Source organism: Brachionichthys hirsutus, chromosome 8, assembly GCF_040956055.1.
Source record: "Brachionichthys hirsutus isolate HB-005 chromosome 8, CSIRO-AGI_Bhir_v1, whole genome shotgun sequence".
NCBI lineage: Eukaryota > Metazoa > Chordata > Actinopteri > Lophiiformes > Brachionichthyidae > Brachionichthys > Brachionichthys hirsutus.
The window spans coordinates 9,141,879-9,157,722 of record NC_090904.1 but is presented as its reverse complement, the minus strand read 5'-3'; the positions used below and the strand labels follow the sequence as shown (position 1 = coordinate 9,157,722).

General features: G+C 48.3%; 2 protein-coding genes across 3 annotated transcripts in view; one reads left to right on the top strand and one right to left on the bottom strand.

Moving 5' to 3' along the window:
• The first annotated feature begins 643 nt into the window (after positions 1 to 643).
• On the top strand, positions 644 to 5,613 carry LOC137898555 (butyrophilin subfamily 2 member A1-like). 2 transcript variants are annotated; one of them, XM_068742600.1, is made up of 6 exons: positions 644 to 809; positions 1,842 to 2,165; positions 2,830 to 2,865; positions 2,982 to 3,257; positions 3,382 to 3,510; positions 3,956 to 5,613. In XM_068742600.1, the coding sequence occupies exons 1-6, from the start codon at positions 719 to 721 to the stop codon at positions 4,066 to 4,068; spliced, it is 969 nt and encodes a 322-aa protein (XP_068598701.1). In that variant the 5' UTR covers positions 644 to 718; the 3' UTR covers positions 4,069 to 5,613. The 2 variants fall into 2 exon arrangements, with proteins under 2 accessions (XP_068598701.1, XP_068598702.1); XM_068742601.1 differs by lacking the exon at positions 644 to 809 and adding an exon at positions 1,106 to 1,177.
• Positions 5,614 to 7,268: 1,655 nt separating this feature from the next.
• Positions 7,269 to 15,844, bottom strand: part of dock3 (dedicator of cytokinesis 3) — a 34,520-nt gene continuing 25,944 nt past the window's right edge. The window contains exons 30-55 of the mRNA XM_068742098.1: positions 15,699 to 15,774; positions 15,355 to 15,455; positions 14,968 to 15,026; positions 14,738 to 14,886; positions 14,557 to 14,642; positions 14,384 to 14,410; positions 13,732 to 13,827; positions 13,598 to 13,658; positions 13,071 to 13,164; positions 12,836 to 12,984; positions 12,218 to 12,304; positions 12,035 to 12,139; positions 11,716 to 11,857; positions 11,460 to 11,626; positions 11,196 to 11,282; positions 10,948 to 11,127; positions 10,783 to 10,866; positions 10,428 to 10,544; positions 10,219 to 10,310; positions 9,894 to 10,035; positions 9,644 to 9,725; positions 9,432 to 9,553; positions 9,260 to 9,347; positions 9,064 to 9,183; positions 8,128 to 8,213; positions 7,269 to 7,922 (exon numbers count right to left, since the gene is read on the bottom strand). Of these exons, the coding sequence (XP_068598199.1) occupies positions 7,269 to 7,922; positions 8,128 to 8,213; positions 9,064 to 9,183; positions 9,260 to 9,347; positions 9,432 to 9,553; positions 9,644 to 9,725; positions 9,894 to 10,035; positions 10,219 to 10,310; positions 10,428 to 10,544; positions 10,783 to 10,866; positions 10,948 to 11,127; positions 11,196 to 11,282; positions 11,460 to 11,626; positions 11,716 to 11,857; positions 12,035 to 12,139; positions 12,218 to 12,304; positions 12,836 to 12,984; positions 13,071 to 13,164; positions 13,598 to 13,658; positions 13,732 to 13,827; positions 14,384 to 14,410; positions 14,557 to 14,642; positions 14,738 to 14,886; positions 14,968 to 15,026; positions 15,355 to 15,455; positions 15,699 to 15,774 (3,253 nt within the window). The remainder of the gene's footprint in view (positions 7,923 to 8,127; positions 8,214 to 9,063; positions 9,184 to 9,259; positions 9,348 to 9,431; positions 9,554 to 9,643; positions 9,726 to 9,893; positions 10,036 to 10,218; positions 10,311 to 10,427; positions 10,545 to 10,782; positions 10,867 to 10,947; positions 11,128 to 11,195; positions 11,283 to 11,459; positions 11,627 to 11,715; positions 11,858 to 12,034; positions 12,140 to 12,217; positions 12,305 to 12,835; positions 12,985 to 13,070; positions 13,165 to 13,597; positions 13,659 to 13,731; positions 13,828 to 14,383; positions 14,411 to 14,556; positions 14,643 to 14,737; positions 14,887 to 14,967; positions 15,027 to 15,354; positions 15,456 to 15,698; positions 15,775 to 15,844) is intronic.

The following is a 15,844-nucleotide window of genomic DNA, read 5'->3' as shown; positions in this document are numbered from 1 at the left end:
CCTCTCATCACCTTCTTCGTCGCCTCCATCGCTGCTTGTTTCTGAAACGTTTCAAGACCGTTTTCAGGAAACACAAGTTTCCCACACACAGAAGCTTATTGCATTCACTGAAGAAAAAAAAGTTCAGGTTTTCCTGAATTTCTGAATTAATGAGATAAATCATTTCTTTCCTGTTTTTAGAGGTATTTTTTTCTGGTTTTCTGAAATAATTAGATAAATTTATAATAAATATATTTTTTAATGTTATTAGAGGTATTTTTTCCCCGGTTTTTAGAGGTAATTATTTTCAGTTTTTAGAGGAAATCATTGATTTCAGGCTTTTAGAGGTAATTATTTTCTGTTTTTAGTGGTAATATTTTTCCCCTTGAAGTTATTTCATAAATTCAGAAAAACCGAAACTTTTATTTATTTTTCCTTGAAGTTATCTCATAAATTCAGGAAAACCGATTTTATTTTTTTCAGTGAATGCAATAAGCTTCCGTACACTTCAAACCTGGCAACGCCCTGAGACAGAAACAGAGATACTAACACCCCCCCCCCCCCCCCCCGTGTTTCTATCACGTGTTCTATCACGTGTTCAAAACAGAACCGAAAGGAGGGGGCTTTTTGTTTTTGTTTTTGTTTGAGTATGAGGTTGTTCCAGGAAGCGTCCGGTAACGAGTGACGGTACATTTATAAGGTTGTGTTAGCTTCTGGATTCTGCTAGTCTCGGTCCAAAATGTCCGGAAGTCGCTCTGCTCGGCAGTTTTTATTATTTTTATGTTTGTGTGACGCAACGTCGACGTTGTTAGAAGATGAAGCTAAACACGGTAAGTTCGTAAATCCAACGTCCTCTGCGTGTCTTAGCATGTTAACTAGTGTTGTTGATACGTCAACCAAGCAGCTGGCCTCCTGAGCTGCACGGAAGTTAACGTGTTAACTAGTGTTGCATGCACTGTTTATCACTTTAAGTTTGTGTTGTTTTCGTCTGCTAATACTTGAATTTTCTATCACTTGAATTGTATGTTGTAACTAAACACCGGACGGAAGCAGCGCTCCTAATCTCATCTCATCTGCAAGGAAAATAAAGGCTTTCTATTCTTTTCCTCCTGCAGGTTTAACTTGTTCAACGAGAAAAGCAGACTCCGTGAACATGAAACAAACATTCACATTGATGTCAGGAGTTCTTCACAATGATGTATCAAATGCATGCTTTTTAAAAAAATGGAAACCGTGGTTATTTTTCTTATTAGAAGCAATGACAGTTGTTTTAATTCCTGGATCCACATGGTGATCCGGATCATCACCAAAAGGTTCTAGATTGTTCTTGGTATCTTTATACAATAACCATGAAAAGTAAAAGTGAATCAGAGCTGATGTGTATTTTTAACTAATTCTTGAATCCATAAATGGGTTTTAATGTTAAAATGTAATATTTGATCCTGACCTCATTCTGGATCAGAACCAGAAGACATGTTTCATGATGGTTCATATCGGACCCCTTTATGACTGGGATGTTTGAATGCAGATTTTACAAGATATGATTTTTTTTAATGCCTCCATTATAAGTATATGGGGAAATCCAGATGTTTTTGTATCCTGATCGGTATCTGCGTCACTCGGAATTTAATGTATCTAAATTAGACTAAGACCCATCTTCAGATTTTTATTCTCAAAATTCATCCATCAGTTTATCCGTAATCCTGCTAACAAACAGACAAATCCCCAACCTCCGACTGGAATGGCTTCTTTCCTGCGTCGTTTTAAAGCCTGAAATCATTGATAGATTATTTATCCTGAAGGACATTCTGTGTACCTTCTGTAATAATCCTTCTGCTCTCTGTCACACGAACGCCCTGTAGATGTCGTCAGGGTGACAGAAGGTGATGATGCCTTCCTGCCCTGCGCCGTCAGCCCTCGGGAAGACCTCCTCATGAAGCTCTTCGACTGGAAGAAAGACGCTGGCCAGGAAGTCTTCCTGTATAATGCCGGTTTTCACTACGGTAACGGCTTCTCGGGTCAGGACCCGCAGTTTAAAGGGCGAGTGACGCATTTCTCTGAAGAGCTCGTGAACGGCGATGCATCGATACTGATCAAGAGTGTGAAGGCAGCCGACGATGGAAACTACTCCTGCACTCTGCCTCATTTCAGTCCAAAGCAGATTTACTACAGGAGGCTTGTTGTCCGTGAGTATTTTCATTTAACACATATTGTACTTCAGGTTTTCCAGAAGTTTGAATGCTGTGTGTGATGATGATCATGATGAGTATATTTATTAGATAGAATGTTAGAGTACAAGTACAGTCAAACAGTAGCATGTATTACAGTACAAGTACAGTCAAACATCCTGTCTAAGAGGAGCATTTCAAAAAAAGCCCTTGCGGTCTTGTTTCCGTTGAAAGTCCTAAAATTAAAATTATGTGCAAAATTAAATTCTAACCACATGCAGTTATTTGAAAATAATTCGAACCTTGTTTGTGGATAAAGGTGAAACGTCTTCAACCAAACTGAAACAAGTCCAGTTGGTTCTTCTTCTACTCTTCTTGACTTACCTCCACCTGGATGTCTGGACTCCTGGATTCCTCATGAATGTTAATGTTGTGAAGCTCACTTAACAAAGTCTGGATGCACTTCAGTCTCCCTGTGGCACACCATCCTTCTCTAAACTAGTCTGTAATGGAGCTCCCCTCCACTGGATGTTGGCCCCCTCCTGATGGCAGGAGAACGGACCTTCGCTCCTGCCGATGAGCGTCTTTGTCCGGCAGCCAATCCCGATCCACGTTCCCTCGTTAAATACGAATACTGTCTCCTGCTTTCTGCGATCGTTAATGTTTTTATTTTGTCTTCCAGAATTACCCCTAAAAGACCGGTCTCACGAAATAGCAGGTGAGTCATGAGGTCATCAGTGTTGGTAATAGTGACTCTCTGGGAACAAGCTGAGGAGGTCAGACTCGGAGAAGGAGGTGCAGGCGGTGTGACCTGCGTTTGCATCCTGTGCACAGGTGCGCATCCCGAGCCGCTCGTCAGCAACACGCCGTCTGAAGGCGGCGACTGGCTGCTGCAGTGTCGGGTGAAAGCTGCTTTCCCAAAGCCTACGGTAGAATGGCACGACAGCGCTGGAAACGTCCTTCTTGCTGAAGAACGAGCGGTTCCAGAAGGACTCGAGGACAGCATCGTCCTCCTCGTCACCGTGACGACGACGGACCTCTTCACGTGCGTGGTGACGCAGGAGGAGCTGAAGCATCGCGTCTCGGCCGACACCTTCGTGCGCGTGAAAGGTCGGGTTTGTTTCCTGGAGCTTCAGTCGTCTCTTACCTGCTGGCTCGTTGTCTCCAGTCTCTCACCAGCGTGTTGCACAATGATGACACGGTGTGTGTGTGTGCGTGCGTGCGTGTGTTTCAGATTCTGAGGACTGCGGAAAAGTGATAGCTGTAATAGTGCCTGCTGCCATGGCCGTGCAGCTTCTATTAGTTTCGTTCATTATCGTTTGCCTCAAGGTTTCAGGATTCATCACTTTAACGTGTCGAGGAGGTGAGTTCACGCTGCGGGTCACAGCACCTCACGCTGCGGGTCACAGCACCCCACGCTGCGGGTCACAGCACCTCGGTCTGCGGGTCACAGCACCTAGGTCTGCGGGGTTATTGCAGGTTATTTTTCTGACGCCTCGCACCGACGCTTCCTTCCTCGGTTTCTTAGACAAAAACAACAACATAAGAACTGAGTGATATATTCTATTGACTGGAATATTTTTAATAACTTCTGTTCGCTCCTCGGCAAAAATATTGATACTCTTGACAAGCCGAAAAATCACCACAGAAATTTGTCGCCGTCGTTATTCTACAACTGGAGTTTCCCTCCATGTTGGTCGGTGTTTGTCTGAGGGGCGGGGCATGTCACGGGAAGCTCAATTATCAATGGCTTTGATCCGTGTGGTCACAGCTGGGAGTGGATATTTATTCATTCATGTCTTTTGTAGGGCGGGTGGCGTTTTGTTTGTCCCAGAAGAGATCACATCATCCCCCCTCCCTGTTCATACCCTTGAAATTGAACGGACGTCGTGCATCCGTCCCACAGAGCAGCATGTACTGAGGGGATTTGAACCCAGAACCTTCTTGGTGAGGAGCGACGAAACGGCTGTTAGAAAAGGAGCTTCCAAAGAGGACTCCAGCGGACTTTAAATGATGAAGAGGAGGAGGAGGAGGAGGAGACGCTCCGGCTTCAGCGACATCTCTAGTGGTGGACCCTCCGCCGCCTCGCAGTTCTCTGTCCTAGCAAGTCCAACTGGGAGGAGGAGGAGGAGGAGGGCTGCTCCTCTTCCCAGTGTGTGTCCGGTAGGTCAAGTGATGCAGCCGATCACTATTTACAGATCCATCATTGATCTGTTCCTCACTGATGATGTAATCCATCATCAGTGAGGAACATATTGATGACATCACCAGCAAGACAACAACAAATCGTAGCGCACACAAGAAAAATCTTACGCTGCAGTCTGGATATCAAAAATCAACGCGTATCTATAGAAATAAGAGCAGAGCAGGCTTTCATTTGTCACTGGTTAAATCACTTCCTGTGGCCTCAGCACCGCCCACCGATGTGGACACATCAGGGGACGCGGGACGCAGGACGTGCTTGCACAGAGCGTCCTCAATGTTATGTTATAATGAAACCATCCATTCCTCCAACAATCAACCGGAAAACAGGTTTGTTTTGATCAGATTTATCACAACATTAATGCCTTTAAATTTAAAACGCAAATGTAAGTATTTTTTTATTTGTACTAATCCGGATTTTGTATATCTGTATACATTTATTTGATTTATCTGTTGATTTGTTTAATGCGTGATTTTTGACTGCAGAAAAAATTGCTATTTGAATTTTCTTGTACAGTTTTCATTTCTATTAAAGGAGACAAGCTCAGAGTCCAGACTTTTGATGGTTTGGACATGTCCAGAGGAGAGACAGGGACTATATCAGTAGAAGGATGCTGAGGATGGAACTGTGAGGGAACAGGGATGTATTTAAAATCACAGCTTGATCAAAAATAACTAAATATTTTTTCATCCTTTGGTTTGAAGCCTAAATAAAATGTTGTGGCTGCTCTGAGCCCAGAATCATATATTTAATAAGTTAGGTCTGTACTCCGAGTGATGTTCTAGTACTGCTGTTGACACCGACCAGTACCACAGGAAAACTGCATGTACGAGTATTTGTACTCTGTTTTACTACTATAGTCCATTCACAATATGAAATGATCGAGTCACTGCGGCTCATTAAAACACAAATGTTTAATATTTGTCATTAATCCACAGCACAGCCGTTTTAGTGGGGAGGACAAACGGGATTATTTACATCTACTGTCATACCCATGCTAACACCATAAAGATTTTATATACATGAAGTACTTGTACAAAGGAATGCCGTCATTGAACTGCTATCCGGATTAGCGCCGCTCAGCTGCCCTGAAACAACAGAACGGTTTTACATCAGAAAGTAACACGACTAAAATCTACACATGTACAAGGTTCCGTAGAAATACACTCGGTACACAACCGTCTACTCCGCCATGCCTGTGTCTCAACATGATAACCGCTAAATGAGTGGCCAACTTTACTCAGGAAATAAAAGTAATCATCGAGCTCCAAATGTTGGAATTCTGTCTGTTTTGAGAAGGGAGGGGGAAAACTTCAAAAAGAACGACTCCACGTGGACATCAGACGGAACCCACGGGACTCGCTTTGCATAGTTTTATAAGAAAGGTGAATAATCTCAGTTTGTCACCACACGAGGATTGAGACCATCACGGCTGAGATCATCGAAGTGTTGATCAGAAACAGCCTGATGGGCAGGCGGCTCTTGTTTTGTCCACTTTATGGCGGTCCAGGCCCATTTCCTGTTCATCAGGAAGTGGATGACATCATTGTGCTTCCTTTTCCCAGAAACCTCCAGAGAATATTTCCTTCAGGTCCGGCACAGACAGACGCAGAGAACTCCTCCCAGAACTCCCAGTACCGTGTCCCTCTGTTCCCAAAGCTGGTTCTGGACCGGTTTCTCACTTCATGTCCCACCTTGTCCATTAACCAATACCAGAACAATCTGGTAACAGGATGTAACGGAACCTGTCAGACGGAAGGCAGGAGCGACAACACAGGAGGAGAAGCAGCCGTTCAATCTCAGTCAGTCCTCCATTCTCTCCTTTTGATGTTGAAAAGGTTATAATACAAAGATCAGCAAATCAATATAGAAATAATCACCAGATCACAGTTATTAATGATTGTTTACCATAAACCCGTTTTAAAAGTTTTTTTTTATTCAAAAGTCGGCGCTGCTGCTCTCAGCTCATTGGTTCATTCTAGAGAAGCAAATCTAAACAAAGTAAAAAAAAAAAAAAAGGCTGATTCTTTTTTTTTTTTAAATAATGATCTGTTTTGTTTAAGCAAAGATTAAACACGACATTGGATTATTTTCAGTTGTGAAATAATTCAGACCTGCCGGTGCTGCAGGAAGATTTCAATCACGATGCGATTTAAATAAAAAAGATCCTGCAACGTTTTAATGAGAAACTTTTTCACAACACTGAATTCGTGTTTCTGAATAATTCAGACATTTGTCAGTAAATATTGAGAACAAATCTCAGTATTATTTCTCAATGTTGACTTTTTTCTGTTCATCACTCATGTGAATTTCGTTCTTTTTTTTAGATACTAACACCGCCCGCGGCCTGGATCGGTCAGGAAATCGAACGAACGAACGCTACTGAGACGAAATTCCTGTTCATTCGCTGCCAAAAACCTGTCCCTGTTAGCATGTCTGCAGCCAATGCTAGCAATATTGATAGCACACAGTGCTATAGCTGACATTAGCACGCCTGCAGCCGCTGCAGCTAGCTATAGGGTTAGCTTGTCGCTCCGTCTCGCTGCTGTTTCGTTCAGGATTCTTCATTCCTCCTCGGGCGTTCCGTCACAAAATCCTGAAACGGCGCCGACAGGAAGTTCTACTAAATGAAGATAATTGTCTGTTTTGTAAAATGACGCCTGCTGAAGCATCTCCAGAGGCGCCGATCGCCTCATATCGAATCCCGAATCTCACATCCTTGACCTTTAAACGAACAGTGATGGTCCGGTGTGTTCAGAGGAGGAGGAGGAGGAGGCACGACGAAGGCGATGTGGTTCGATGACGTCGGAGCGGAGATCTCTTCTCCGCCTTTGTCTTCAGTGATTAGTTTGGTTATTGAGCCGGGACAGGGGGGGGGGGGGCTCACCTCCCCTCGCTCCTGTTCCCAGCCAATCATCTCACTCCTCAGCGATGCCGCGTTCCCACGCCACCTTAGCGTGCTCCTCCCTGGCGGCTGCGATGATGGGCGGGGAGATCTTGCGTGGCATGGGTCGGGGGACAGGAGGAGGCGCTGCAGACTGGGGGTCTTCTTCGGGGATGCACCCCTCTCTTGGGTAGGGTTTTGGGGGCAGCGCCGGAGGAGGCTCGTGGAGCTGGTAAAGAGGCGGGAGGTGGGGAATGTAGTGCGGGTGGAAGTGGAGATGGTTCTGGTAGTGGACGTGTTGGGTGTGTGGCAATCCATCCAAGCCCAGAGGCTGGAGCTGGAGGAGTCCTCCTGCGTGGGGTGGGAAGACGCCTCCTGGTGCGGAGTGGCTGCGACAGGGAGGAGGTTTGACTCCGTCTAGGACCTCCGGCTCGGAGAGGCTGTACCTGATGGGCTGGTAAAGCGAGTCCAGGTCTTCCTGCTCGGTGGTCCAGGCCTGGCTGCTGGGAGTGGACTCCAGAGCGTCCGTGTGACTGGCAGGAGCGTCGGAAGAGGAGGCGGGGCCACCAAAGTTACTGTCACTGAGGGAGGAGACTCCGGAGCTGGCGCTGCCGGACATGGTGGAGTTACTGCCATCCAGGATGGACTGTGGACTGGTGGGCGAGGCAGGTATAGGGTGGAGGGGGGGCTACGAAAAGAGAGAAGGTCTTTCATTCCATTGATCCGAAAGCCTCAAGACAGCGAAACGTTTTAGAGCGAAGCGGCCAACATTCAGGTAAACGGTGCAAACAAAGAGCACAGACAGACAGTAAAGTGTTTCTCCTGGGGGGGGGGCAGACTCATCCAGTCATTCATCCAGGAGTGAGGAAGAGGAGGAGGAGGGGGGAGGGTACCTTTCTTAAGGAGCGCGCAGGGAGAGCTGGAGGGAGGTCGCTGACTTGGTGGTGGAAAGCATCAAAGTGCATCGACAGGTGTTGTCCTACAGGGGGAGACACAGCAGGGCTGACTGAGAAAGATGCAGATGCACCGAGGAGGAGGAGGAAGAAGAGGAGGGATTGCTTTTCATGACATTGACTAACTGCCGTCCTTTCGCCTCCGCCATTGAGCGGGATCTGCCTAATGAGGAGAGAGGAGGACACACAGATCTCTAGCCTTCATCACCTCTTTTTCCTCCTTGGGAGGAGTGGAGACGTGGGGGTAGGAAGTGAGGGAAACCATTAGCATAATGGGAGACCCCCAGTGAGCAGGAGGAGAGCAGGAGGAGCGAGGAAGGCAACATTTAAAGCGTGTGATTTCAGACAGGAGGAGGCGTGTCATGTGGCGTTTAACACACGCATCAAGCTGTGACGTGTCAACAATAAATGACCAAAATACCATAGCAACCGTCGTTAAGCATCGCCGTTAGTGTTTACATGTTCCAGAGAGACAATCAAGCAACCGATGAGAAAGTCATGCGACTTTTATGAATAGTTTTACTAAGACTTTAAACTTCTAAAGCTGCTAAATGCTACGAGCTGCATTTTAAATCTCCCACTTACGTAAGATGTTATTATTACATCCATCACTGATAGAAGATCATCGATGGATTGATAAATGAGTATAACACACACGCGTTGTGTTTAGGGTGGATGGGAGAAACGGTGCGATACTGCCTCTGGCGGCCAAATTGAGAACTACCAACAACAAACTTGTTTATTCTGAGCTGTTATGTTTCTTCGCTTATGAACTCATAAAAACAGAAGAAAAAGTAACTTAGAGCAACATTTAAAAGCATTTGTCCCTCAGAGCTTCTGTAGATAGAAACCCAAAATCAGAGGGTAGAGTCGTACCGTGAGGGAGGTTCCGTGGAGGGACAGGAGGCGCCAGAACACCACTGATGTGGGCAGAGAGGAAGGGGAGCGCCTCCCTGGTGCCGCTGTCCAAACTCCAACTACTGGGAGTGGTGAGGACTGAGGAGAGGGGGAATCGATTAGAGGTGTATTTTGTAGATGTAATACCAGACATGTCCTGTAGGTGCTCGTCTACCTTTCTCTGCCACAGACAGGTTGGGGTCACTGCAGGGTTTACACGGACCAATCACCTGATGGAACAGCGCTCTCTGGAAGTTCATTGGCTGAGGAGAAAGAAGCGATCCTCTCGTGTTCAGTTCGTCCTGACGGGTGAGCTCCACACCCGAAGGGTGTCGCCAGTCACGTACCTGCCCGTTGTCGCTGATGCTGTACATGGCGCTGCTGGGCCGGTCCCGGTGCGGCGGCGGCGGCAGCAGCAGCAGCGTCTCCCGGTTGTGCCGGTATTTGTCCGGTAGAGACGGTGAGCAGACTGCAGACAGACAGACGGCGTGAGACGGAGACGGAGACGGACGCAGAGGAGCGTCGAGCCCTGGGTTCGATGCGTGTCTGAGGCGCTTACCTCTGATAGTCGAGGGGGCGGGGTTTATCATCTGGGATGGTGCAGAGTGGGTGGAGCTAAGGCTAGAGGAGGAGGGGCTTGCCTGCAAAGAGGAGGTTGTGTTATTCACACTGACACAGTCCTGTAGCATCTAGCTAGGTCTAGAAAGGATTTCATAGTACTATATAAAAGTATAAATATTTAAAATATAAATGCAGGTGTTTATAAAAATGTGAATGATCAGTGTTTTTTCTCTCGAGGAACCACCGACCTGCATCCGGTAGAAGTCGTCAGGGTTCTCCATCATCACACCGTCAGCCAGGAGCAGCAGACTGCCAACGTTCCCCGTCTCACTGGAGGAGCGAGAGGAAAGAGAGGAGGAGGTGCGTACTGGAGTCAAAGCAGCAGCGGGGCTGGGAGGAGGAAGAGGGAGGAGAGGAGAGGAGAGCCGAACCCACGCGAGAAGGAAGATGATGAGATGGGAAAGAGAGAGAGAGAAAAGCACAGAGAGATGGTGTGATGTCATCAGAAGAAGAGAAGATGATGGACCCAGTGTGTGTGTGTGTGTGTGTGTGTGTGTGTGTGTGTGTGTAAACCTGTGCCGGTGCATGAACCTGAAGCTCTCCGGGTTCAGGATCCCTCTGGGAATGTTGGCTCCCGGAGGGGCCTTGTCTAAAGCCAGCAGACCCTGAAACGCCACAAGGAAAGGTTGCTCGCAATAATCCCCGCCCTCCGCACCGATCGGCAGCCAATCAGTGAGCCCAGCGGTCCTAAAGGTTCTGAATGCGCCCCGGCGTGCGCTCACATGGCAGAGGCTGCTCCTCAGCATCTGGAACTGATCCATCAGCTTCTTGTGCAGCGGACGCATTTCCGGGTGCACCAGCTTCTCGTGAACGGCGAGGCCGACTCCGAGGACGTGAACCTGTAGAGGAAAAGGACACGCCCACCACCACCACCATCATCATCATCGCCATCGTCAAAGGCTTTTCTGTTCAAGTCTAAATCTACATCGGGCCTTCAGGCCCCAACTCCCGGACCTTCCAACGACTGCTGACCCAGAAGAACCGGAAAAGAGGTTCCAGCATCTAGAGGGACCAGGAAACCCAAGGAGGAAACGTCTCCATCTGCTCCTCCCTCCTCCTCCTCCTCCTCCTCCTCACCTGCTCCTGCATCAGATCCTTCAGCTGTGTGATCTTCTCCGAGTCTTCAGGATGGCTGCTGATGAAGTCTTTATCGAAGAACGCCTGAGGCAGAGAACATTATTAGGCGGGTTTGGATCGGACCAGGAAGGCGCGGCGTCGTGGTTCCGTCTCGTCTCCTCTGACCTCCTGGTATCTGGCGATGCCTCCGTTGACGGCGGCGTCCACGACTCCGTTTAGCGTCATGCTGAGCAGGTTGATGTTCCCGTGCTGCTGCTTGTGCTGGTACTGTCCGATCAGCGTCCGCAGCTCCTGGTTCTTGTTCTCCACCACGGAGACGGCGTTTTCCAGTGGACTCACCTCCACCTGAGAGAACAGTGGGATCCAGAGTGGGCGGGCCTGACTCCGCTGCTCAGGCGCCACCGTCCACTCACCAGCTCCCTGTTGTCCACCTGGAACCAGCGTGAGATCCCAGGCAGAGGGTGAGACAGAATCAGCGTCGTCCTCTCGATCCAAAGACTCTGAAACACAACCAGCCGTGAGACGGGCCGGCCCGGAGACAAACGGCTAGTCCCGACGGCGGTACCAGCCCGCACGGGACGGGCCGGCCCGGAGACAAACAACTAGTCCCGACGGCGGTACCAGCCCGCACGGGACGGGCCGAGGAAAGGGCAAGAGGCAGAAATCCTCATGTTCACCTTGAACTCGTTGTCCCGGTCTTTGGGCCCCTTGTGGAAGGGCCGGTCGTAACGGAAGCGCCGGACGTTGTTGACCCGGTAGAAGCTCTTGATGCGGTCAGGGACTCGGTCCATCTGGAGGACACTGATGCTCTCCGGTACCGGCATCACGGCGTAGATCTGGAGGTCTGAGGCGAGGAGGTCAAAGAAGGGATGGGATATTAAAGGACACACACGCACGCACACACACACACACACACACACTGCTGAAGGATACACTGCGCGTCACACTGCAGGATGGCTTCGTCTGGCTGGTTGGGACGCTGCATTGCAATGGCCTGTGGGAATTCTCCCAGCATCCTTTGCTGGAAGGCCTCCAGCCTTTCGTAGTCATGGCCGCGACAAACAAACTCTTTGTTCTGGTGTAGAAAATTAATAATCGTCAAATAGAAAAAGGTCTCTAGGTCTCTACCTTATAAACTAAAAAGACAGATAGATTGTGGGCAGCAACTAGCATGCTACGCCTGATAGCATACAACGCCTTACAGCATGCTACGCCTGATAGCATGCTACATCAAAGATCAAATGTGACTCACTCGGAGGAAGAAGGGGAACTTCCTTCCGTAGAACCCGACCCTGAAGAACTCCGGCTCCAGACGCTGCTGCTCCATGATGTTGTCATAATACGCCGCCTCCATTTTCTGCGGGTGAATGATGACGGGAGACGATGATGTTCAGACTGCCGTTAATGTTCTACCGCTCGGGTGCATTGGACTCACCCGGATCCAGCTGAGACTCTGGTAGTCGTACAGAGACTCGTACTGGAAGGCCAGCTCCCTGCACAGAGGAATCCCGAACTCCCAGCACTGGGGACAGACAGAGGGACATCGGGAATGCTGACCTCAGCGTTCACCATCTAGGACTGGACTTTCTTCTTGTCCCGTGAGGGGTCGCCACAGCAACCCAACCTCCCTCACTCTGTCCATGTATCTTCTCCTGGGTCGACCTCTAGCCCTGTTCCCTGGCAGTTCCATCCTCAACATCCTTCTACCGATATAGTCCCCGTCTCTCCTCTGGACATGTCCAAACCATCAAAGTCTGGTCTCTGACCTTATCTCCAAACGTCTGACCTTCACTGTCCCTCTTATTGTCTCATTTGTAGTCCCTGTCCAACCTGGTCACTCCCAGGGAGAACCTCAGCATCTTCATCTCTGCCACTTCTAGCTCCGCCTCCTGTAGACCTTTCTCAGCGTTCACTTGGCTTCTGTCCAATAGTTTAGTATCACCACCTGTGTGTGTGTGTGTGTGTGTGTGTGTGTCAGCAGGTTGAGGTTAAATGTCACCGATGGCTGGTTCACGGCGTTCCTCCTCCTGCGTGGCGTCGTGCGCCTCCTCACCTTCCCCTTGTTGAAGTAGTGGATGACTTTGCGGCAGAGCGCCTCCTTGCGGTGCCGCTCGGTCTGAGCAGGATAATGGAGGAACTCCTTCAGCGGCGTCTCCACCCAGTGGAGGAGCTCCCAGTACAGCAGCAGCGTGAAGGCAGCCTCTGTGGACGCACGGAAGGGCGTCACGCGTGTGTGTGTGTGTGTGTGTGTGTGCGTGCATATGTGTGCGTGCATTTGTGCTCTCTACCAGTGTAGTTCTCAGCCTGCAGGTGCATATCACACAGCTTGTGGATGTAGCGGATGTACATCTCCTCCTTATTGATCTCTGATTTATAGAAATTCTGAAAACAACACAAAGTCAATCAATCAATCAATCAATCAATCAGCTGCTAAAGGTTTGTTATTGTCACAGTCATAGGAGCCGATAGCATTGGCTCTAGGGACGCAACGATACGCTAGTGATGTCATTTGTTTTTTTTACAAACGAACAGATTTCTTTAAATTGTTTTTAGTTTCAGGGTGTGGGGGGGGGTGTAACTACAAAATAAAAGGCTTGTTTAAAAATTAAAATGTTACCAGTACAGAAGCTGTTTGATTTATCTAGCAAATTAAATTCTTTTTTAAGCCGTTTGCTAACGGTACTTTTTAGCTGCTTGGCTAACGCTAAAGCTATCTGTCTGTCTGTCCTCAAACACGCCTCTGTACTGGATTTCCCGCTTAAACAAAGTTATTTAAAGTCTTTAACTGCAGTAAATGACGTCGGATGAACCTCACCAGGAGGTTGACGGTGCAGCCGATCTTCTTGTTCTCCGTCTCGTCTCCCTTCATGCACTCACTAAAGACAGAACCACAGTCGGTCACGCCGGCCAGTAGGCAGCAAGAGAAAACACGCCTGTCCCGCGTCCTACCGGTAGTCCAGCAGGCGTTCCATCAGACGCGTGACCGACGTGACGAAGGACATCCCCGTCTCTCTCCACGTCTCCTGCTCGATCTTCTCCAGCAGACTTCAAGAACACAAAATGAGATTATTTACACCAAAAACCCCGGCGCCAGGTCCAAGGTTGATCCAGAACCTCTAATTACGGCCAGGAACCCCGCCTCCACCCGTTTCAGGTAATCCCTCTCGTCAGCAGATCTAAAGGTCATCAATAGTCTAGATTAGATTAAAAACAGGAGAAACAACCTCTGAGATTCAGGATTGATTTTAAGATTCCAATGCTTGTTTTAATGGCCTCTTTGGCTATTAAAATCCTTTGATCTTTGCTCTGGCCCGCAAGCCCGAGGTTTTGTTTGTTTGTTTGTTTGAAGGATGACAGAAAAACTACTGGATAGATCTTGATGAATCTGAAGATGGGTCTTGGTCTAACTTAGATCCATTCAATTTTAAGAGCGATCCAGATGCAAAAACATCTGGATTTTCCCATGTGGACGGTGTAAATCCAGTTAGGAGGGGAATGAGATGCTTGGAGTGCTTTCCTAGTTGTGTGTTTTTAAAAGCTGCTGTTTAAATAAAGTGATTCTCCTATGAAGGCAGGGAGCTGCGTGCAGGTGATGTCATACCTGGGGTAGGGCCCAAACAGCTGGGTTCTAGTCCCGCAGCACAAAAGCAAGCACAAAGAGCAGCGTTAGCGTAGGAAACAGTTAGCTCTGTTAGCAGAGAGAGAGAGAGAGAGAGAGAAAGAAGGGATGCTAGAAAGACGACAGGAAAAGAGGGCGGTGTTCCGGCTTCTTACAGCAAACCGAAGAGTTCTCTGTAGTTCTCGTCGCCTTTCCCTTCCGACACCAAACTGTCCAGCTTGTCGATCAGCTCGGCCTCCACCTGCACGCCCGCACATGCAAAACAAGCGCATCCAAACAGAAGGATCAGACCGGCTTCCGCTGACGAGGCCGTGTCTCGTCGCGCCGATGACGCACCTGCTTGAAGTTCCCATTCTTGCGCTGTTCCCAGTCCATCATGTCGTGGAAGATGGGGATCATGATGTTTCGCACCTCCACCTGAGGAACCAGCGTCACCCCGAGGAACGGGCCGATCATTCCGGGGATGAAATGGATCTTGTTCTCGCCTACAACCATCAGAACAGACCGTCACCAGCAGCTCACGGTTCTCCAAGTCCCTGCTGGACCAGACGGGTGGAGGTTCTTACCGAGGTTCTGCCACATGCTGAAGAGTTCGTAGGTCATCATGACTCGCATGTCGCCGTACCTGCAGACAGAGGCAAAGTCACCAGAGAGTCAACCGTGGATTAAAGAATCCTGGATTAAAAGACAAGAACCGTGGATTAAAGAATCCTGGATTAAAAGACAAGAACTTGGAATTAATTAAATAAATAAACGTGAACATGAAGGACAAAAGCAATTGAGACCACAACTTCAATCAATGTGTTATGGTGAGTAGATACTGGTGTAATCTATAATAGTTATTACACGTGTATAATATTAGGTTTACATTCCTCTTTTTTAATTGAATTACCCCCCCGGTTGGTGGCAGGACAAAGGTTGGGGACCGCTGGGCTACAGGTGTGTTTCCTTACTTGTCTAAGACCTTCTTCCTCTTTGCAGCGCTCAGATTCTCCAGCTGTAAACTGGGCTGGTTGATGTACAGAACCGCCAGACTGAAGTAGGAGTTCCACACCTTATCAGGGACACATTTTAATGCGTTTATGTCCACAGAGAAGACGACAGCAACAGAAGCAGCAACAGTTCTAAAGGGCGTAGGTGTCCAACACCCAGGTAGGACAGTCAAAGATTGCTGAGCAGCTAAACTCTCCAAGCATTAGACGGGATTGAAATGTAATATTCATCAACGACTTTTATTTCCTTTATTTCCTAGTTCAACGGACGGGCGACTTTTAACGAGTCATTTAAAGTCCCGTACCTTAAAGTCAAAGTCGGCCTCACTGAAGTTCTTGTGCAGAGCCGGAGACAGGAACTGGGCCGTGGTCAGGATGATGCTGCAGACAGACCGTTAACTTAGCGGTGCGTTCAAATCCCCTCAGACGTGTCTAAACTGTTCATGGCTGC